This window comes from Stegodyphus dumicola, chromosome 2 (assembly GCF_044657685.1).
Source record: "Stegodyphus dumicola isolate Sdum_Otavi_A_Nest chromosome 2, ASM4465768v1".
Lineage (NCBI taxonomy): Eukaryota > Metazoa > Arthropoda > Arachnida > Araneae > Eresidae > Stegodyphus > Stegodyphus dumicola.
The window spans coordinates 106938243-106962206 of NC_140769.1; the positions used below are offsets into that span (position 1 = coordinate 106938243).

General features: G+C 31.3%; 1 protein-coding gene across 2 annotated transcripts in view; it reads left to right on the forward strand.

Moving 5' to 3' along the window:
- LOC146998541 (lysosomal dipeptide transporter MFSD1-like) overlaps positions 1–23964 on the forward strand; it is a 100026-nt gene that overhangs the window by 60290 nt on the left and 15772 nt on the right. For both annotated transcript variants that reach the window (XM_085811009.1, XM_085811008.1), the window contains 3 exons: positions 4981–5081; positions 9597–9705; positions 22606–22743. In XM_085811009.1, the coding sequence (XP_085667135.1) occupies positions 4981–5081; positions 9597–9705; positions 22606–22743 (348 nt within the window). The remainder of the gene's footprint in view (positions 1–4980; positions 5082–9596; positions 9706–22605; positions 22744–23964) is intronic.

Sequence of the window (23964 nt, forward strand, 5' to 3'; positions counted from 1 at the left end):
AATTGGATTAGATTATTTCTTTCTTCGGGTGTGAGTATCCGAACACATTCAGTGGCTTATCTATCGTAAGGGAAAAATTGAAAGATAAAGTCTTCTTCAACTTTGAAAGAGTGATTGTTCTTCCTTGGTCGAAGGTGAGACGTAGGGGGGTGAAATCTGGTTTCTTTTGAGGTCAAGTTCCTCTACTAAGGAGTATTGTGGTGCTGAGTTCACATTCCGGGGTTGGTTGCTTTCATTGTCTCGCGTTGAAGGCTGCAAGGGGGAGTTGTTAACACAATGATTTCTAACTACAGGGTTTTCCCTCGATTGCATTGACAACTCCGTACTCATTTAATGTACTCCATGATTGTGCTCAGCAGAAATTGTCACAATAGTAGACTGTGCTCGACCTCAGGTGAAATTGTTTACATTAATGGACTGAAAAAGAGAATGAATAGATAAATAAACGTTCAGGAATGTGGCCACACAGAGACTGCAACACTAGTGTGATGTAATGAACTGGAAAAAAAAAAAGAGAAATTCTTTTGCCATTATTGATTGATCTTAGACATATTTTGTTTGTGATTAACGCCTTATTTTTATTTTTATTTTTGTATGTGTTCTGAATATTTCTAGGTAATTAATTGATTTAATTGATTTTTTTGATTAATTATTTTTGATGATTTTCTTTGAGTATTTTAATTAGCAATTGCTTTGATTAATCTTGTTGTTTTACTTGCACATTTTGGACTTGAAATTTAATGTGTCAGTTACGTCACTGTTACCAAGGAGTCGTGTGAAATATTGTTACATTATGCTATCCTTTAGCCTTATTGCACAGTATGAGTCATGGTATTTCAAGAAGTGTCTGTCTGCTAAATTTTGGTAAACCAAAATTTAATTCCTTAGGGGAAAGGAATGTTATGTAGAGAAATTATCTGATAGCGTTATAAAGAAATTAGGTGAATGATTTTGTGATTTATGGAAATTTAAATTTTATTTTGATTCTGAATTATTTAATTTAAGGCTTTAATTCTGGGGAAAAACAGATGCTTCTGGAAATATTATTTAGTTTAAAAGAGTATTATTTATTTTCCTCTATTTGTAAATCTTGTACAAACTTTTATTCATTGTGAAAGAAGCAGGGAAAGGGAGGCAATTTTCGCCAAGTCATGATTTCGCGCGCTTTAGAATGTTCGAGAAAGAATTTTCATTGTTAGTTGACTTTAAGAGAGGAAAGTACGTGACGGAAAGGTCAAAGGTTGCTACTTGTCTTTCAATGTAAGTCATTGAGGTTTTTGGCGATTGAGGGTCCAGTTGTTGGCTAAGTGAAAAAGGGCGCGCATGCGCGATCACCCTTATTTCCGCATTCTGGAGTTGAAAACGAAGATTTTGCCATAATTAAGGGGGTGATAAGTGAAGCCATAGTGGGAGCCCGTTTTGGGAAGGAGGCGAAGGAAATTCGAGTGGGATTCACACTTACTCTTGGACTCGCTTAGGCACTCACGCTTGGATTCGCTGACTTTCGGGTTTGCTGGTCTTGTGGACGTTGCTCTTGAAAACTGGCTTGAAGAAAATTGGAGTTGGATTCTCTCCCTTACTGACTGGTGGGTGGAATTTACTTGGGTCGTTACTCGTGAAGCTTGCTCTTGGGATGAGTAAGAACAGGCGAGCTGAAATGGCCTAGAAAAAACGTTTCTGACCTGAGCCTGAAAACCCTCTTCCTTGCGGCGTGCTGGTAAAGAGGCGAAATTTGAACGAGTTACCTGCGTGTGGACATAGGACTTTCAGGACCAAGCGGATAGCCGCCCTGGGCAGCAGTGCTCCTGTTTCTGTTCTACAGTAGTGAAGTGGAGTCTACATTTTTAGAACCTGTGTCAAGATGAGCCCGGCCGACATCAACTCTTGATAAGATAAGAGTCCTCCGCTTCAAGATGTCCCCTCAAGCTAAGTTGTATTTTTTTGATGTGTTTGAACCCTAGGCAAGTTTTTTCAAAAACGTCCTTAGCAGTAAAAAACAACGTCGAATCTAAAATTTAACTCTCAGGCCTTAAATTGTTTCCCTTTTCTTTCTTTTAAATCACCAGACAAACCTTAATTTTTTTATGAATTTAAATGAACAGACTCTCAGATGAGGTTAAGATTTTTCTTATTGTGTTGTAATTGAATAAACTGATATTTAATCTGGAACCTCTTACAGTATGTTTTTTTTTTTATATATTTAATATGAACTTTTCCTTTATATGTTTTATGTTTTCGATCCTCTCACGGCGCGGTCCCGGAATGCATTTTTTTCACAACGCAAAAATGCTGTACACGTTTCACTATACGATCACTCCCTTTAACGGCAAGTAGTTTCATATTTAACATTTAACAATATAGGAATTTCAGATATAACATGGTACCTAGAAGAAAAACTATTTAACCATGGTGGTCGAAACTTTCTTTTCTTATAACATTGGTGCCGTGAAGTAAGATTCATAACATTATTTCCCGGCGTGAACTTAAGAAAATATAACATTGGTGCCGTGACCTCTGCTGAGGGCATACTGTGGAAAGCTCTGTGCTCATTTGCTATGAAAAATTGTAATATTTGTTTCAAAACCAAGCATAAGCACTGGTTGTTATCTTGAAATAGAATTGGAAGTTACGTAAAATTTGCATTAGATTAGCTTGCTGCTTCCAATATATTTCTTTATGCCATAGTGATCATATTCACTTCTGTTCTTCATCTAAAGGTCAGATGTTAAGGGAGATGAGACGAATGTAATCAGTATCGTAAGCAAATTTCAATTATGATTCTCTATTTGATGATAATGGGGAAATCAAGATTCATTGTCAAATTTGCATAATTATACCTTTTGCTTAAATGCTGATGCACAGACTATTATCTTGCATTATTCTGTTCTACCCCACAAAAAAAAAAAAAAAAAAAAAAAAAAACTTTAACTTTTTTCACTTCCTTTGAGAACAAAGCTCTTTCATCAGCAAACGGATCTGTATTAAGACTTTAATTTTTACCCTTTAATTTGCCCATTCACTTTTAGTTCCATGTTGTTATATTAAAATTTGAGATAATTTCTTGTTTTGAAGAATAAAAACATAAGGAATCTGAGGGAAATGGATTCTTTGGAATGAAATTTAAGTTTTCTTAAGGATTAGGTTTATGAAACTTAAAAAACATTCATATATGGTTAAAATTGTAAAATTTTTTGACATTTTTATTATGCTTTAGCACTTGTTGTTTTGTATGTAAACCACCTTGAACATCAATAATTTTTATTGAATTTGTATGAGCAGGTTTAATGAATTTAATGAAGAGGTTTCTTTTCTTAGAGTTTACTTGAGTTTTCTGATATATTAAAAGTGTCTGAAGCATTTTTTTAAAGATCTTTTTTCAATAAAAAACTAGGTTAGACAATTAGTGAAGGTAGTTAAAAATCATTTGCTTTATTGTCTTTGTTGATTGATTTTTTTTCTTTGAGTAATGCCAAATGCCATTTCATGGTATTTTGAAAAATTCTTGCTTGTAAAAAGGAAAACTATTAGCAGTAACTAAAAATTTAAGGATCTTAGTAAATAGAATTAAATAAAGTAAAAGAATTTCAGTCTGTACTTCATTATTTTGGCAGTGCTGCATTCTATTTCATTTCAGTATAACTAAGATAAAGATAATTGTTTCAAAAAGGTAAAAATATATTAATATGTATGTAAGGGGGGAATATGCAAAACAAAATTCTGATTTTAATTTACACTAGGCTCTTAAATCTCTTTCTGTATTTGTTTGTTTTCCCTTTCCTGCCCTACTGCATCGTTTCAAAGTTAATTCTCCTTTTCTTACATTTAATGCTAATGGTGCAGGTGCTTTTGAAATGCTTCAGTTAATCAGAATATTAAAATTGTGAATAAACATTTAAACAACCAATAGGAATGAAGCTGAACATTCTAAATTAGGCTTTCCTTTTGGATTGTCCTTATATCTTCTCTTCTATAGCTTGCAAGTGCACTACTTGCTACGTCTCCTTCTTTCTTCAGATATTCCCAAAGGGAGTAAAAGTACTAATGTATTTAACTATTCAAGGAAAGATGAAATTTCTTTGCCAGATTATCTGTTTTTTCATAATTTTACAGCTGTAAAAGCACTCTTTTGTCAATAAATAAAATATGTTCAACTGACAATGATGACTGATATTATCTCCTGCTTTTTATGTTCCCTGCTATCATCATTTAAATTATTACACATATACATTGTCTGGTAGTGAATTAAAAATTTTACTGATTGATTTAAAAAAGGTACTTGTTTTTCAGTGCTCTATATTTTAAAAAAAATTGTGTCATTTTTACTGCAAGCTGTAATTAAGAGTAATTTTTTTAAACTTCATAATGCAACTACTGTTTTTAATTCAAATGTTACATGCCAGTGAAGAAATTATAAAAATTTACAATTTATAAAATTACTTACTGTAATTAAATATATTGGTACTGTTCTGTAATCGGGACCGGATTAAAAAATGTGTGTGTATGTATACGTACACACATACATTTCTGAATCTGGTTCTGATAACAGATTATCTGTATCTTTATTTTTTGCTTACTGTAAAGCAATAAATGTGTGAATGAAGTGGGATATGAATTTTTTACTCTACCATGTTATATTGCTTATATTTTTAAATATTATTCTCCCTAAATACTTTTCATTGGATATAATTTTTTCATGCACTATGCATAACAAAATCAGATAAAAGTATTTTAAATCAGCCTGGCTCAGAGACTTGTATGAAATTTTTATGCTTTTATTCTATGTTTTGTAAAGTTTTCAAGATTCGTATTAATGCTGTAAATTTTAATATTATTAGTGTTTTATTTTGACATGTAGATTATTTCAGCTTTTTCCTGCAAATATTTAATTATCTGTATTGCTGTATGTAAAATTTTGTATTTAGCATTCTAATATATGATATTCTAATGCAATTTTTTTTTCACGTTCCTTTCTGTGTATAGCGTGTATCAGATGTAAAGTACTTCTCTCTTTCATATTGGCTTGTGATATTTACCATAATGTTTTTCTATAATGGTATTTTCCCATTTGTGGCTGATGCAAGGTGAGCTGTTTGTAAGTTTTGAACTAGTGCTTTGTATTGATAAAAACTTTATTCATGTTAATTCTTATACTTTTTAAATTTTTCAAAACGTTTAATTCATTTACTTTAGTGTGATTTATTTTGTGCCAGTTCAGTACTGTTATTTTTATTTGTCATGATCATTATTTTTTGCAAAAATTTGAAGAAAATTATTAGAGGTACCATATGTTTCTGCATATAAACTGAAAATTTATGGGACTATTTAAAACTAAATTTTGGGGATCAGCTTATATATGGATCTGTTAATATCGCCAAAAATATTAGTTTTCCATTACGCTGAAGCAAGCAATCATTGCCATATATTGTACTTTTTTATTTCTTTAAGTTTTTATGAAAATAAATTTGAAATGAAATGAGATATTCATTTTATGAAAATGAGTTGTTTTATTTTGAAAATTGTTTATGTTTGTTTGGTGTATTGTCATCAACATGAGAAATCTGATATTAGTGAAATTGCAAAAATGAATCACTTTTGAAAGAATGAAGTAAAGTTATTTTATTTCGAAATGTATTAAAACTGCAGGTGGCAAGAGAAATGAAGGAGCTTTACCTAATATCACTTACTGTAATTAAATATATTTCAGATATTTACCATTAGTTTGATTTTAATAACCTGTGTGATATTGGAAAATAATAAATTTTCATATTTTCTGCTCTAATGGAGGGGGGGGGAGGGAAGAGTTGAATCTGACATTTGAACTATACCCTAAAAAACTTCATGTCATAACAATGCAATAGATCACAAGACATGTACTGAAAAACAATATTAAGTTATATGTTGTCTCTGTGTGTGGGGGGGGCTTCTAATATAATTTCAGTCATTAAACATATTTGTAGAATTATTCTGATAGTTTTGTGAAATTTTTTTACCCTTGTCATATTTGTTATGTTTATTAAATTGAAGATTAAAAAAATAAGTCCCAAATTCCTGACTTATCAACAGTTAAGTGAATAAAACCAAAAATTCAATTTCCAACAATTAATTATATTTGTTGCATGGAATTTTCATGCTCTTCTTCGTATGCTTATGACTGGAGTCAGTTTCATTAAGAGAGTCTTCCACAAAAACATCTTTTCTAAGCTGTATGTTTGGTCATAGTAAATTCCTTGCTAACAAGCCATTATTGTTGAAGTAAAAAGTGCAAAAATCTTGACGTATATTGAAATAAAAAATTTAAGTACACTTGTAATAAATTATTTTTTGTTAAATAATGCAAAACATTGATGTTAAATGTTTTGTTTTAGGATGAATAGTATAAACCAGGTGTGGCCAAACTGCAGCTCTCCAACACCTTAACTGCGGCTCGCTAGCTATTTCCTATCCTGTGCCATCTGATGTGTGACTTGTTTTGAATAAATATAGTTTAATCTCTTAATACAAATGGAATTTGAAATAGAAATCATGCAATGCCACATTTCTTTATTAATCGCTGATTTAATTTCTGATATTATGTATGCAAAAATTTGGTAGATTTCAAACCATCTACTGCTGGCTTATCATCAGAGCAACAATATATAAAATTACAAATAATTCCAATTCTGGTAATTACTATTTCTGTTATGTTTCTTTTTGAACAGATAATGGTCATCGGAACACATGAATATGAAGTTAATCTAAAACTCAATGCTAATATTTTTATTTAATTATTCTTCCTAGTATTTTTTCTCTCAAGTTAATTTTACTTCAGGCAATATCTGCTTACATTCTTGTGTGATCTCATTGTTACCAACAGTGGTGATCGACCTGGAAGATTTGCTATTACTTGTAGGGTACAACTTTTATTCAATCCATGAAGGGTGTGAGTATCTGCTGAAAAAAACCGGTTTGGCATTGCAATCCATATAGAGAGATCTTTTAATCAGTGAAAGAATTTTACGAGGATTTTATTTTTGGTGGAGTGAACCTTCAGCCTCTTACTTGGTTAAGAGACTTATCTCAAATTTATGCGGAACTCCTTCAAAATTAATTTCTTATCCTAAACAAATCAGGCATTTTTATACATTTGCTTCATGTATTTCACAAAAATTCACAATAATATGCTTAATACTTTTTCTACATGAAACTCTACCTCTCATAAAATTCCTTGGTAATCCTAGATATGAATTAATTTTTAATTTATTTCCCCAATGGTTGTGTATGCTGAAATATTTAGAGTCGTGGGAGGAATCACTGGTTTGCCAATAATTTAAATTTTAGTTAAAATATTTAATTCCCATTTAATCAAATATTGTTATTCCAGCTAAAGATCTTTCACCTTAATCTTCATGTTGTTACAGATTTTGTATTTATTTAGTTATTTTTAGTAGAATTTGAAATTAGAATTGTTTTATATTCCCGTGCAATGCAGTATGAGACTTATTTGAAGACAAAGCTACACTGGAAAAATTAAAATACAGGAGCATGCACATTTAATAGTTTAATAAATAGATATCTCATAATTGTACTCTTTTGCTATCCAGAAAAATCGAGAAAATACCAGAATGTTCATGTGCTGGATTAAAAACCTTAAGAAAAGCCAAAGAAAAACATCTCAATTTGGTTGTTTATTAGTTGTTTACTTAGTGCTGTTATTGATTTTAGTGAATTTGCGGTGAGATCGGATTAGCTTTCTCAGTGTTTTGAAGTGTGTTCTGTTCAGCGTTTTAGTAGTTTAAATTATAACTACTGTGAGATATTGTATGAATATCTCTGAGGAAATTTCAGCATTTTGTTTTATTTGTTGTGATAAGTATAAATTTTATTCACTTTTCATCGGATTTGTGCATTCAGTTTATTACAAATCCATATGCACGCAACAATACGAATAACGTTGCATCAAGCAATGAGGGATCAATAGAACACAAACCTCTCCAAAATTTCTGTCAAAATCGGCATACTTATATTGGTGAATATCTTTAGCTTTTCTTTCTTTTAGATATTTTCTCATATATTTTTTTTATTTCTTGTTTGATGACCTTCCTTCTTTCTACCTTAGAGGGATTTTGCTGCCCTAGGTTAGAGGCAATTTTCTGCCCGGCATAGCTAAGATTTTTCAGATTAGTTCGGCCAGTTGCTCCTGCTCTGATGCCAGCATGCCTCTTCTTTTAATCTGTTCATATTTTTGTTGTCCTAATTTTCAATCATTGTATACACCTGACAAGTCCTTCTTGAAAGCTTAGTAGCCAAACGAAAATTGTACAATGATCCACTGCTTGATCACTACAAATTTCGGGCAATAATGTGAAATTTTGCTACCATAAAAGTTTATTTTTAAAAGTCTGATCTTTTATTTTCTAAAGAGTGCCTAGAGACTAAAGACTCCATTTCAAAGTCATTTTTCTACCTAAAGACTCCATTTCAAAGTCCATTTGAGATTTTTTTTAACCTGAGTACACAGGTTAGGTAACCCAATGGAAAGTTGTACTCTGTAATCGTTAGGTGGTAATAATTTATTTTAAACTTTCTTCTGATTTATTTTATTTAGATTTTCAGTACAAGACAGTAAGTCATTTGACTGTCTTTATGGGTCCAGCAGTAAAAATATGGTAGATTCATTCATCAGTTTGGCAAGAGCTTTGGAACTAAACTATTCTACAGATGTCTGCCATGTTACAAAAAGCCTCATCGAACATCTGTGCATGTCCATAGAAATATGAAGAGTTATGCGTTGGTGTTACACAACTTGGTGTATTAATGTCACAGTAGTTAGAATTTAATTTTAATCATTTTTCTTTTAAGACATGTCTTAATATTTACTTTATGGATTCAGAATTACTTAAAAATTTAATTTAAATTACTTTAAATTAAAATCTAATTTAAAAGTACTGCGTGCATTTTTATGTTTGCATTTAAGCTTTATTTATCAGTATGTGCCCATTGGGAGATGAATGTTAACTTCACAAAAGCATTTCTCTTCAGAACTCTTAGAACTCAAGATAGAGTTTTTTAATTTTAATAATTTTTCCTGAATTTTATTCCATAAAATATTTAGCGGATTTTAATTTTTATGATTTTTCGCTATAAAAATGGGAAATGATGTATATGTAATATCCGAATAATGTTGTGCATATATAATCCAATCTCCCAGAAATTCTTCCATTAAAAAAGACTTTATAAAACTAACAGCTGTTGCACATTTTGGCATAAAAAGTATATTTATGTCCAATTTTAATATAAGTCATATAAATGTTTCATTAGGGAAGTTATATAATGCAATTTACAGTATTGATCCATATTCACCATTACTGATTAGGTTTTGCATTATAATCAATATATTAAGAAGTGCTGCATGCATTTTTATGTTTATGAAGTTGTTAGTGTATATTATGTAATTATATATCATTAATACATTTTTATTACAATATTCACTAATACTAATATGTAAGGAATTATTTAATGGATTTAAACTATAGGAGTATAGTGAAATGTTACACTCAATTGACTTTTGTATGTAGTACACTTTATGAAGTGTGTATTCATTGATGTAATATTGGCAGTAAATTCATTGGAGATAAGTACCATTACGATGACAAGCCTGCTGCATATATAGCTGGTGCTGTGTATGATGTTTCCTTATTGATGTCTCCATTTTTGGGTGGATTCATAGTAAGTATTTTGTTTTTCCTCTTTTAAGACATGTCTTAATATTTACTTTATGGATTCAAAATTACTTTTGTTTGAAAGAATGGAAAGTTTTTAAGATGTAATATTACTGGTAATTATGTATTAACCAGCATTCACCTTTATTTTGCCAAAAATAACCATCCCTGACTCTTTTTCTTGCAAGTATTAGCAACTCTGGAAATGGTTGCAGATTCTTCTAGTAAGTTGAGTTTCTCCCTTCTTCTTTTCTAGTTAGTGTTTTCTTTCTGATTTCCTTCTTATATTGCTGAGGGAGGGTGAGTTGGCTTCTTTTTTTATTCTGTGTAAATTTCAAACCAATTAATAAAAGAGTATATCTGCATTGCTTCATTTCTGGAGAGAGGGGATAATCCTTTTCTTATAGAATATTCAATATCATAATCAAGCCAGTTTCCCTTAGAAAGTCCTCCACAAAGGCATCCCTCCCCTTAGGCAGATTGCCCTAGTGTGCTTTGCCATAATTAATTACACCAATATCATATTCAGTAATTTTCTGTTAAAGCCACACCATTTGAATTCCCCCTTGCATTTTATTTTATTTTATTATTATTATTGTTAAGAATAAGTTCACAAAAAAAGGTAAGCGGACTGTAATATCACTAATTTATTTTACATAACACTTCAAAATAGAAGAAATGCCGTCCACCTGACGACACAGCACACGTCACTCTTCGCACTGTAGCAATTAATAAAAACAAAAAAGAATAGAATACAAATCACATAAATTATGAGTTGAAAGTTCGTTACCATAGCAACCAGAATTGAATCATCAGGCAGCAACGCCATCTAATGTTGCAAAGACACACTAGTAATTTGTTTGATAACAAAAAATACTAAACATAGCCCCCGGCCTTGAAGCCTTCTAAGGCTTCAAAAAAGACAAATAGTTAAAGCATACATAATAACATTAACAAAAAAATTAATTGAAAATATAACTAAAATTAAAGTTCAATAATATGAAAAAAGTCACTAGTTCATAGTTCATATTAGTCATGATTGGGGATAAGCATAGACTCCAACTACTACGGATTCTCCGTAGTTTCTACGGAAATTCATGAAAAACTACGAGCTACGAAAAGTATGGAAAAAACTACGGATTTTACAGAAACAAGAGCAGGAGAACCAGTACGCAAAACGGAACCAACTAATTCATCCGATGATTGGCTGAATACTCGTGTTATCATATATCACGTGTTGAGTGCGTTCCTAGTTTTGAAGAATTAGCCAATCGTAGATCAGTAACTCCAACCGTTAACGACTTATCAATAGTTCCACCCAATTGTCTGTCTCCCAGGTTCCTCGCTGATGCGTGTTTAGGCTGCATTCGGCTGCATTGTGTAGTTTACGGCGAGAGCTTAGTGTGTGTCTTGTGAACTGTGAATCAGGTGAAAGATTTTTAATCATAATGCTGCCTCGAACGAAGAAGCCAAAATTATCAAAGCAGTTTAAAGATTCATATTCTTCAGAATTTCCATGCATTAAAGCGTCCGAAATTTCTGTGAATCACGCACACTGCAGTGTATGCAACAAAGACTTCTCAGTTGCTCATGGCGGAAAAGATGACTGTAAACGGCATGTGTTTTCTCAAAAGCATATAGAACTTGGCACCGTAAAATCTAAAGAAATAACAAATTTCTTAATAAAAGATGATGAAACAGATCCTATAAAAGCCGAATGCTATTTTGTTCGTTTTTTAATTGAACATAATCTACCGCTTTCTGTTTCGGATCATTCCAAAGAGCTTTTCAAAGCAATGTTTCCGGATTCTGCCATAGCAAAAAAATTTAGCTGCGGTCATACCAAAACTGCTGCTATTGTGAAAACGCTTGCAGAAAATACTGTTGCTGATATTATAAAATCAGTGTGCAGTACATCATTTTCTCTAAGTACTGATGGAAGTAATGATAACAATGATAACAAACTGTACCCATTGGTTATAACATACTACAGTAAAGAAAAGGGAGTGATAATTACTTCATTGATTTCTATTTTAGAATGCACGAATAATACAGGAGAAGGTATTTTAAATTGTATAAATGAAAACTTTAAAAACAAAGGTTTAGAATGGAAAAATTGCTTATCATTTTCTTCAGATAATGCTAGTAATATGATTGGAAAGTTTAAAGGTGTAGCATCATTTATCAAAATGCATCAACCAAGTATAATCACCCGAGGTTGTCCGTGCCACCTCTTGCATATAGCTGCAAAAAAAAGCTACTGAAAAATTAATTGGCTCAGAAATTGAAATGTTGATAATAGATATATATTTTTACTTGGAGAAAAGTTCGAAACGGAAGCATAGCTTCAAAGTTTCTCAACAAATTTTGGGACAGAATGCAAAATCTCATAAAATTTTGAAATATTGCAGTACGAGATGGTTGTCTCTTTTAGAATCTATAACAAGGATTTTGGAACAGTGGGATGCTGTGATAAATTTTTTTGGAGATAAACCAGATAACAGTGAGAATGAAGGAAAGAGATTGCAAAACATTAAAAAAATTTTACAGTCTCCGACCACCAAATTGTACTTGTTATTTTTGAAAAATACTTTGTTTATAACAGTAAATATTAATTTGCAACAACAAGCTCCTTATATACATAAATTGAGAAGAGAACTTTTTGAACTTTTAATGAATTTATTTGTTAGATTCGTAAAACCATCAGTAATTTCTAAAGAAACTGAAGATGTTACTCTAATGTCTATTCCATTTCAGAAGTATAGTAAACAAAAAGAAAATGAAAATTTAGTGATTGGTGCGGAAACAAGACTATATTTAAAAAATGCCAAGTTGAATGAAAGTGAAGTGAAATCATTTTTCAATTCTGTGCGAGCTTTTTTTGTAACTGCATGTTCATATATAGTTGATAAATTTCCACTGAGTGATCCATTTCTAAAACATGCTGAAGTTGCTGACATCAACTTGAGAACTGAAGTCTCATTTTCATCTGTTCTTTACTTGATGAATACTTTTCCATCCATTATTGATGAAAAATGTCTTAATCAAGTAGAAATTGAATTTTCCATGTATCAAGTAGATGATTTGAAAGAAATTGTAGATTTGCGTATTGATATAGCATGGGGAGAAATTGCCAAATTAAAAAATATGAATGGGTGTATTAAATACAAAGTATTGCCTTCTGTAATGCTTGCTGTCTTAATAATACCTCATTCAAATGCAGCTTGCGAAAGAATTTTTTCTATTGTTAAAAAAATCAGACAGAATTTCGACCAAATTTAGGTCTTAAAACTTGAAGCAGTTTTGATTGAAAAAATAAATATGCAGGCAAATGAAGAACTGTGTTATAAAAAAACATTCTCAAAATCAGAACTTAAGCACGCTACATATAAATCTTTGCATTCATAAATTATGCGTATTTTGTTTAATACTTATATGTATCATTCTTGGTTATTTAAATTTTATTTCCCTGTAGAAATCATATCCAGAATAAAGATATGATTTATAGCTTCTGATTTTTTCTATGATTAGTAGTGATTTGAAGTACTTTTTATTAGTGAATGCTTGAGGAGTTAAAAGAAAATTTCTAATTAAATGTGCATATAATTTACAAGGTATATTTTTAATTATTCAGTTTTATATGTATATGGATTTTAAATGTAATAAAATTGATTACAATTAATTATTAATTTAAAATTAATGAATGGTTAATTACAACATACGCTACGCGCACATTTTCAAAGTTGTAAAAATGTCGTTTGCGCGTTGACTACTGACAAGGTTTGCTGAAGGTTGGAGTCTATGGATAAGACACAATTTAGTAACAGCTCGTTTGAAATCACCAGCGGCTGTATGGATTGTAGCCACTCAAACTTTTTTATCACTACCTGGATGAATTAAGGCAATTCTTCCAATTTTCCATTAGTTTGGAGGCAGTTGTTCGTTTTTGATCAGAACTAAATCACCACATTTTAGATTTGGAGACGCACAAAACCACTTAGCACGTAGTTGAAGTGTTGTTAAATATTCTGCACACCATCATTTCCAAAAATGTTGCACAGTCTGTTGAACTAGAGACCAACGTTTAAGTCGTGAAGATTTCACATCACTCAAGTCAGATTCCAGGTGACCTGGAGTCAATGCACTAAAGTTGTTTGGATCACTAGACATTGCACAAAGAGGACGGGAATTCATACACGCTTCTACTTGTGTAAGCACGGTTAAAAATTCCTCGTAAGTTAGAAGTGTGGATCCTAATACTCATTTAAGATGAAATTTCATGGATTTCACATTAGATTCCCACAAGCCACCGTAGTGAGGAGATGTCGGAGGATTAAATAACCAAGTTATACCTTCTGAGGTAATGTAGTCACATAATTCACTGCTTTTCTCAATGTGTGCTGCATTTTTATAAATCTCCTTCAGTTCCTTACTAGCACCTTTGAAGTTAGTAGCACAGTCACTCGAAATTTTAGATGGTTTGCCTCGTCGGGCGATAAATCTTTTTAGAGCTGCTAAAAACGTTGAAGTTGATAAATCACTGACTAACTCCAAGTGTACAGCTTTTGTTGAGAAACACACAAAAATGGATACGTAACACTTGAAAGTTTTTGTTCTTCTCCCAACTTGGGACATAATGGAATATGGACCAGCATAATCAACACCGGTGACTGCAAAAGGTCTTGATGGTTGAACTCTGGGTGAGGGTAAATCACCCATTATCTGGGTCAGTCTTGCCTCGATTTCTAATACAAGGAATACATCTGTGAATAATCTTTCTCACTACGCTTCTCACCGCAAGAATCCAAAACTGCATTCGTAAAGTGCTTATTAATAACTCTTGACTAGCATGCAAATAATTGACATGGTAATGAGTTACGATGAGATTAGTGACATGTCCTTCCTTTGGAAGCAAAATAGGATGTTTGCTATTTTCAGGAATGTTTGCATTTTTTAAGCGACCACCTACTCGAATGACACCTTCTTATTAAGGAAGGGAGTTAATTGTATTACTCGGTTGCTCACACCTTTTAATTCTCTCGATGTTTTTAAATAAGAGAGCTCTTGAGGAAAATATGATTCTTGGTCGAAGCTCATCGGTTGTCAGAAAACCTGTCAAACGATTTTCGGAGAAGTTTCAACAGTTGTAAGTAAATCTTAGGCATAATGTAACTATACGACGTAATTTTGTCCAAGATGAATACCGTTTAAAAATGTAATTTTCCTTTACCACACAAGATACTGAAATGCAAGTTTTTCTTTCTTCTCTACGAACTCCTTCATAATCTACATCAGCAAGATGTTCACTGTCAGGACATGGTTTGAAATCTTGTGAATATAATCAAGTAGGTCCAATGAACCATCGCTCACACTTCAGAAATTCTGCCGGAAACATTCCTCTTGTACATGAATCAGCTGGGTTCCGCTTTCCATTTATATGGTTCCACCTTACATTAGGAATTGTGTTCTGTATTTTAGCAACGCGGTTTGCAACAAAGGGAAACCAATGATATGGTTTTGCAGAAATCCAAGACAGTACAACAGTTGAATCTGTCCAGGCCAAAACTTTCCGTATAGGAAACTCTAAATGTTCTAACACTGATTTAAGCAAATTCACTAACAAAACTGCAGCGCATAACTCTAATCGAGGTAATGATTGCACTTTCAGAGGGGCAACTCTTGTTTTTGATGTTAAAAGTGTTACTTTGATGTCCAAATTACGTGACACTGAACGAAAATAAATTGCTGCACAGTAGCCTTTCTCGGAGGCATCACAAAAGGCACAGATATCAATATAGTCACGTCAGGAATCAAAACAAATCTCGGTATTTTTAATTGTTGAGTAAGATGTAAATCATTTCGGAAAATCTTCCATTTGTTAGCAATCTCATCACTAACAGGTTCATCCCACGATAAATGGAGTTTCCACATGTCTTGTATCAAGATTTTGACATAAATAATACAAGGAGAAAGCCAACCCAATGGGTCAAATATTTTCACTAAATCAGAAAGGATATCTCTTTTAGAGTATTTAAACTTTTCACCAAAAATGGATACGGAAAAGTTAAAGTAGTCTTCACGGGGGTTCCAATTAATTCCTAAAATCTTGATTGAGCTATCGTCTTGAATTTTCATAGCCTCAGAATCATTTCTCAACTTCTGGGGTATATTCTCTAACACTGACAAGTCATTGGGTGACCATTTACGCAGAAGAAATCCTCCATGTTCTAACATTTGCAAGAGTTGATTTACTAGATTTTTGCACTCTTCAGTGTTTTGAGCACCTACCAAACAATCATCTACAAAAAAGTTTTGAAGTACAGTCTTCGAAGCTAAAGGATAGTTATTCTGCTCATCGTAAGCAAGTTGGTATAAAGCACGAGTAGCCAAATATGGAGCCGAGGCAGTGCCGTATGTGACAGTATTAAGTCGAAATTCTTGAATAGGATCACTTGGATTGTCCCGCCAAAATATCCTTTGAAAGTTTCTATCCTCTTCATTAACTAGAATTTGTCTAAACATTTTCATGATATCAGCTGTGACAACTACTGGGTAACATCTGAATTTGACCAAAACTGGAAACAGCTCTTGTTGTATTCTGGGACCTGTCATCAGTATATCGTTAAGAGATACTCCTGATGAAGACTTACTAGTAGCATTAAATACCACACGTATTTTACTCGTAGAGCAAGATTCCTTAATTACTGCATTGATGTGGCATGTAGCTGACTTGGGTGACTGACTTGGACTGATTGATGTGGCTGACTTGGGGACTCTGTACTACGGACTGGTTCCATGTGCCCGAGATCCAAGTATTCCTTCATGAAATGTTTATACATATCATATGTATCAGGATATCTTAAGAGATTTCTCTCTAAAGATTTAAATCTTTGTAAAGCAAGATCTTTAGAATAACCCAACCTTGAAGGGTTATCTTTAAATGGAAGTTTCACTACATAACGACCATTTTGATCACGGAAGTGTGTTGTTTTAAAGAACTCTTCACATTTTTTATCTTCACTTGAAATACGTTTGATTTCCGGAATGGAGTCTAAAGACCAAAATCTTTCAACTGATTCGTTTATATTCAACTGAAGATTATTCACTGTAAAAGTGTTAGTTAGATTCGAGTCATCAGTTATAGTGTTCCCGGAAATGATCCAACCCAACTGAGAACAAATTGCAAAAGGTAATGATTCTCCTCTCTTTATGATGTCTCCCTTAAGCATAGTAAAAAATACATTTACACCTAACAAAATATCTATAGGTTTTCTTTCATAGAACTTAGGATCAGCTAAGACTAGATCGTCAAAATGATTCTCAATTTTAGAAGGAAGCGACACGTTAGGCACATCTGAAGTTATCCTTGGAATCACGAATGCATATGTTCAAAATTTGGAATTTGAAAGTGCGGGGTAAAAATTAATTCCACTTCTCCACTTGTTACAGTGTTGAACGAACCAAGGCACGACACTTCAATTTTTTTATTAAATCTACCTATCTTTAGTTTACTGACACACTCTTCACTTATAAAGCTGGCTTCACTGCCACAGTCTAGTAAAGCCCTGCAAGGGATGGCTTTACCATTGGAATCACTAACTTTAATGAGAGCAGTACACAGTAATACACGTTTTGATTCACCTTTAGAATAACTAAATTGTCCTGTACATGTTGTGGCATTTGTAACGACTTCATTCTTTGGTAAGAACACTTCGGCTGTAGGGGAGAGTGAGGAAGTTTGTTTTGGTTTCTCATTTTCACTAGTTTTGATATTTCTATCAAAATGAAGAACAGTATGATGAGGTAACTTACATGTCATACATTTACGTAAACTATGACAGTTTTTCACTAAATGAGGCTGAGAAGATAAACAATTAAAACAAAGTTTGTGTTTCATAACAAATTCGATTCTTTTTTGGACACTTAAGTTTAAAAACTTACTACATTTGTGGAGAGAATGATCTTCCTTGCACATTATACAACTGTTTACACTAAAGAAGTTACTTTGGAATTAGAAAATTTCCTAAAATCTTTAGATTGGTTTCTACTATTCTGAAGGGTTCTAGCGTGGTCTTTTAGAAACTCGAGTAAATTATCTAAAGTACCTAATTCATCTTTTTTCAAAGTTCTTTCCCACCAAAATTTTATGTTTTTATCTGATTTCTCAGTTATCAGATAAACAAAAAGAACATCAGAAAGATGAGAAACTTCTAGCTTAAGAGTTCTCAAAGAGCGTACACATTCATTCACTACATCAACACAATGTAAAATAGCTTGAGCTGAATCAGAAACATTTGGCAAATTAAACATTTTACAGATTAATGCATCAGTTAATTCTCTTTTTTTAGAATAATGTTCCTGTAAAAGTTGCAATGCTATATCATAATTAGCATCAGAAATAGGAATTGACTCAATAATAGACAGAGCCTTTTTTTTACAAGAAGCCTTTTGATATTGAAGCTTCCGACATTTAGAAATATTCAGATTGTTATCTACACTAGCCTTAAAAAGATCATAGAAACTAATCCACTCATCTATATTTTTCCCTGTAAAGGTAGAAAGTTGTAATTTTGGTAATCGAACGTAAGACGAATTTACTTTTGCTACACTACTTGTTTCGTTAACAGAGTCACTGGAAAGTTTCTGTAACTTTTTATTTATAGCTATCCATAATTCATCTAAAGTTTCTTGTATTGCTTGTTGTTCCGTAATGAATGTATCACAATCTTTTTCAGGACACAATAAAAATATTTCCTCATAAATAGAACGCAGTTCACTGTTAAAAGCATTTAGTTTTGTTTCAAACAACTTTACCTCTAAAATTTCTGCTTGTTCTAAATTCGAATTTACCTTGCCTTTAAACATTGTTATATTGCTTTTTAGAACCTTCTTTTTAGTTAAAGCTGGTTTCAAATCAGCCATTATGAATAACAATAAATATTATACTAACAACTCTAGCAAAAGAAGATGAAATATTGGAACGTACTCACCCCAATGTTGAGGTTTTTACGCTTACCATGCCACGGGAATATTCCACAAATCGAAACTGATTTCACCACAGATGCCACACGCATAATCCACAAATCGAAAGTGATTTAACTTGCTAATATTTGAATAAATCACATCATATCCAAAGCTTGCTAACTCTTCTCTCCGGCTCGACAGACCAGGAATGTTAAGAATAAAGCGGTAAAAAAGGTAAGCAGACTGTAATATCACTAATTTATTTTACATAACACTTCGAAATAGAAGAAATGCCGTCCACCTGACGACACAGCACACGTCACTCTTCGCACTGTAGCAATTAATAAAAACAAAAAAGAATAGAATACAAATCACATAAATTATGAGATGAAAGTTCGTTACCATAGCAACCAGAATTGAATCATCAGGCAGCAACGCCATCTAATGTTGCAAAGACACACTAGTAATTCGTTTGGTAACAAAAAATACTAAACAATTATTGTAGGGGGAAATTGCAAAAAATCATTACATTCTTTTATTTTTTTACTAAATACAAGGAAACAAAACAAAATATGTAGGTTTTAAGTTGAATTTTTAATTTTTATAGGTGTAAAAGCATTTAGTTTTAATATCAGTTGGTCTCTTTTCTTACTGGCTTACCTCTGTAATTACCTTACCTCTCATCCGAATCCGAATCACTTGAACTATCGTCTTCAATAAGGTTACATACAGAAGAATCACTTCCACTTTTTTCACTGTCCACCTCTTCATAATCACTATCTGAAAAATTGTTGCTTTCGCTATCTTACATTATCGTCATTATTTTACCCTTTTTCAGCGCAACTGTCTTTCTTTATACATTACTAATCCACTAGCCAATGTATATTATACATTAGGGAAAACAAGTGATCAGTCCCACCAAAGGAACCACGAAAGCAACAAAACTTGGCAAACTGCTAGTCAAAGCTGAATATTTCCTTTCATTTCCTCCAAGCTGAGTAAAACCATGACAAAACAAATCATACTAACAAATTCTGCTTCGCCCGAGTTTTCTTGGGATAAATATATATACGAATATATATGAATCTGAGATAACTCAGAATAATCAGGCAAGCGGTTAAAGACACTGGCATACATTTCTGACGTATTCAAACTGTCCAAGGAAATGCAAGGTAATTGTTCGCATTAAATGTATGTTTTGTCATATTTTAATGTAAAAACTTTTTTTTTTCATAAATAAGGTTATTATTACGATATCTGGTTATGTTTAATGATAGTAACTAGTTTGAATTGACTCCTAAAAACAAGGTTCTTGAAAAGAAATTTGCCCTCAAAAGAAATCTTAATCACTGTATTGCTAATCTTAAGCTCTTTTGGCTAATGAGTTTGCTGATCATTGGTTTAAGAGAAGTCACTTGCATAGGTGTTAACTCTCCAAGTTTTTCATCGCATCTCACAGTCTCTTTGTAGATCCCATGTGTTTAATAAATTTTTAGACTTTACTAAAAGCATTTCCCAGAAGTAAATGAAATTTAGTGAGTTAATGAAACTTGCAAATTTCATTTGATCTACTGTAGATAATTGTAGATCTACTGTAGATAATTGTAGAACATTTTTGAAGACTCCATGAAAGTTTAATCAATTAATGTTTGTATTTAGTTCTGTTTCACATCAATAAATGGCACATTACTAAGTTTATCCAAGCAATATTATATACATTAATTATTAATTTTATTTCCAATGCGTTTAAAAGTACTTTGATAAATAAAAGCTTTTCTTCCCTACTCAGGATTTTATCACTGTAAGCGTGTACAGAAATTAAGAAATGAAATTAGTAAAAAAGTATATCTAAATATACATTAATTTATTTTGCATCAGAATCATTTTAAAACTAGTTCAATAATTATAATTATGTAATATAAAATGAATTTAAGCCAATGTGAAGTTTTGTAATTGGTATCTCATGCTAGCATGGTAACTTTTTTTTTAATTCCTGTTTTTTGTATTGTAAGTTTGGTAGCTGTGCACTTTGCCTCCTTATTTAAAGAGTTCATATGAAGGCAAAGATAATTTACAAAGAATAAGAATCTGATGTGATTAGGAAACAATACCCAGAAAAAATCAGAAAATCTGTTTCATTGAACTGTGTATGAAATCTGTTTATCGCACTATTAGATTATTGCAGGTATATTGATAGGTAGCAATTAGTGCAGAAATACTGTATTGCCTTTCAAGTGCTTAAATTATTTTACTTTTGGTTGAATGTAAGACAGTTTTTTTTTTTTTTTTTTTTTCCTTTCTGTCAATATTTCTCTCCGAAAATGTTACTCATGTTGATCATGCAGTAGAACTTAAAAAAAATATGAAAGAAAATATTTTAATTTTAAATTTTAGTTCAAAGTACAATATTTAGACCATTACTCACTTCTGGTAGAAAACTTCAATATGTTAAACTTATGTATGAGAGGTTGTTTTATATATAAGCTCCCCCCCCTTTTTTTTTGTGTGTGTGTGTGTGTGTGTGTAGCACTTTTGAAATGCTTAGTTATCTTATATGCTGTTCAAGATAGCATGGTCTGTATATATAAAAAAAATGGATAGAGATATAGATGTGTATGTGTTTGCATGTATGCATTCATATTATGTATGTGTGCTTCCTTACTTTTAACTTAATACTCCATTATTCACGTTTTATTTCTTATTAAATATTGTATTAAGCATTCACATTATGAAAACTATTAACTCTGTATCTTAAAAGTACCAAGAGTATTAATAGCATGTATCATGTCAGGTACATTAGTATATTTTGACAATAACAAATAGGATAATATTTACAAACCTGTTAAATTAATTACTGGATATTGTAAAAAGTGTATAACAGGGGTGGCCAAAGTGCGGCTTGCGAGCCTAATACGACTCTTGCAGTCAATTTGTGCGGCTCGTGCATATAAAATATATGTATGAAATATTGTAAACTAAAACTATTCAGTGTTCAAAAAGAAGTAATTAATTAGTTTAGACTCTTTTTGCAAAGTTATCAGGGATTTCTTTCTATTTAAAATCTCCTCCACTACTTCTATAATGATGTAAATATGAGTTTGTGGCTTTTAGAAAATCTAGATGCGGCTCTTGAACATGCCTGAATTCAAACGTGCAGCTCTTATTGACATGAAGTTTGGCCAACCCTGGTATATAATTTATTGAAAGATGTTTTGGGAGTTGGTGGTGATCAAGGATGAAGATAACCATGCTTTTTTTTTCCCTTCCCAATTTATGAAAGAACTGTATTTTTAATTAAAAAGTGTTTTCTATCGAAATTTTTTTTATGCTTACAATAGAATTCTTAATAATTTTTATGGTCCATGAACCAAATTCCCTTATTATTTTTAATCTTATTAACATAAATTACATTTCCCTGTTTTCTTGTAACTGTTAAACAAAAATTGGATTTTGTAGATGTATAATGACTTTGATATATACTGGTATCTAAGATCTTCACATATATAAAAATAGGAATATTTGATAAAATAGCCAGTTTGATTTATATTTTCATGAAATGAGGAAAAGGTAACTTTAATTATCATATCCGATCCAGTTTGATTGATCTTGGTTTTGAAACTAATACATGATGTTATTCAAAGATATGGCAAGTGCTATATTTTCAAAATATATTTTAAGTAATTGTATTACACTGATTGTATACTACTTTATACTATTCTGTATGCAATTTATCCTAAAGCAATTAATATTATAAAAATTACACACATTTTTCTGGTTACTGAATATTAATTTACATACTTCTCTCTAAATTTGTTCATTCTTAATTTCATTGTTATTAATACTTTTAAGAAAGTAGAAAAATATTATGGTATTTTATATTTATTTTCTGTATCTGATACTGCTTTCTCTTGCATTAAAAAAATGAAAATTATTTTATCTTTAGGATGTTTTTGGAAAACGTGGAATACTGTGTGTTATTTGCTCAGTTTTGACCATACCAGTGTTTGGGCTTTTGGCATTTACTCAAGTTCATCCTCTAGTATCAACCATTTGGCTTGGTATTACGTACTCTGTGGCAGCTGTAAGTTTAGTATTAATATAAATTTAAATAATATATACCTTAATAATTTATTTAAAATTTTAGGTATATTTGAATAATTTAAATCACTAATCATTCTTAAGGGAGTAAGTTAAAAAAAATGTTACATTTTTCTAAAATTCCCCATTTGCTAGAAATAATTGGCTGTTTTACCTAAGTTATTTCATACATTTTTCTTAATTAGAAGTATGTATGCACAGAAGTTTTTAAGCTGTTAAATGCATGGAACTGTTTTTTTTTTTTTTTTTATGAAGTGAATTTTATCCTTTCATAATTATTTTTGATGATGGATTGCTTTATGCAATCCCAAAATTATACCTGTATAAAAAATGCTTCAATTAATGTAACTTATTTTCTGTATTTTGGTAATATTTGTATTTTTGCTGTGTCTAAAACTTTTATTTTATATATTTTTATTCTAATTTTGTATTTATAAAAAATATATTGAATATTTTCATTCTGTTTTTCCATGTTGAATTTAAGCAATAGGAAATATCGGCCTCTTACCAGGTCATATTCTTTTATCTTAATTTTTTAATTTGGATTTGTTAGATAAACAGAAAGAAATCAATCTTGAATTTTTATTATTATTATTATTATTATTATTGGCAGAAAACACATTTGTTGTAAATGTTTTATTGTACATTTGAGATAATTGTGTTTTGTAAATTATTTCAAATGTATAATAAGTATGTTTAAGTAAAAATGCTTGTTGTTAAAATATTTAAAATGATTGATTCATTTTATGTTCATGTATTTCACTAATTCAAAAGTTGAAAAATCTTTTGTATCATTTAAATTTTTTTATTATGCTTTTGAGATAAATAAATGTATTTGAACAAAACTATTCTAGAGTCACAAGAATTTTTATGTCAGCAATTAGAAAAAGAAGGATCAAGGTAAAGAACTTGTAAACAGTAATAAGTTAATTAAATACTTCTGTTCAACAATGATATCAACAATCCTCGTTGGATTACCAAATCATGTTTATACTAATTGGTTAATAGTAGTGCAAACAGTTGAAACTATTTAATGTATGTCCTTAATTATGCTATGCTTTTTAGGATAATGTGTAAAATAAAAATGTACAAAAGGTCCTTCCAATAGAATCATACATTAATGTAATATTTGGTAAATGCAGTTAAACTTTGAACAAATAAAACTGAAGAGAGCAAGCAAGAATATCAAGTAATCTAAAATGTA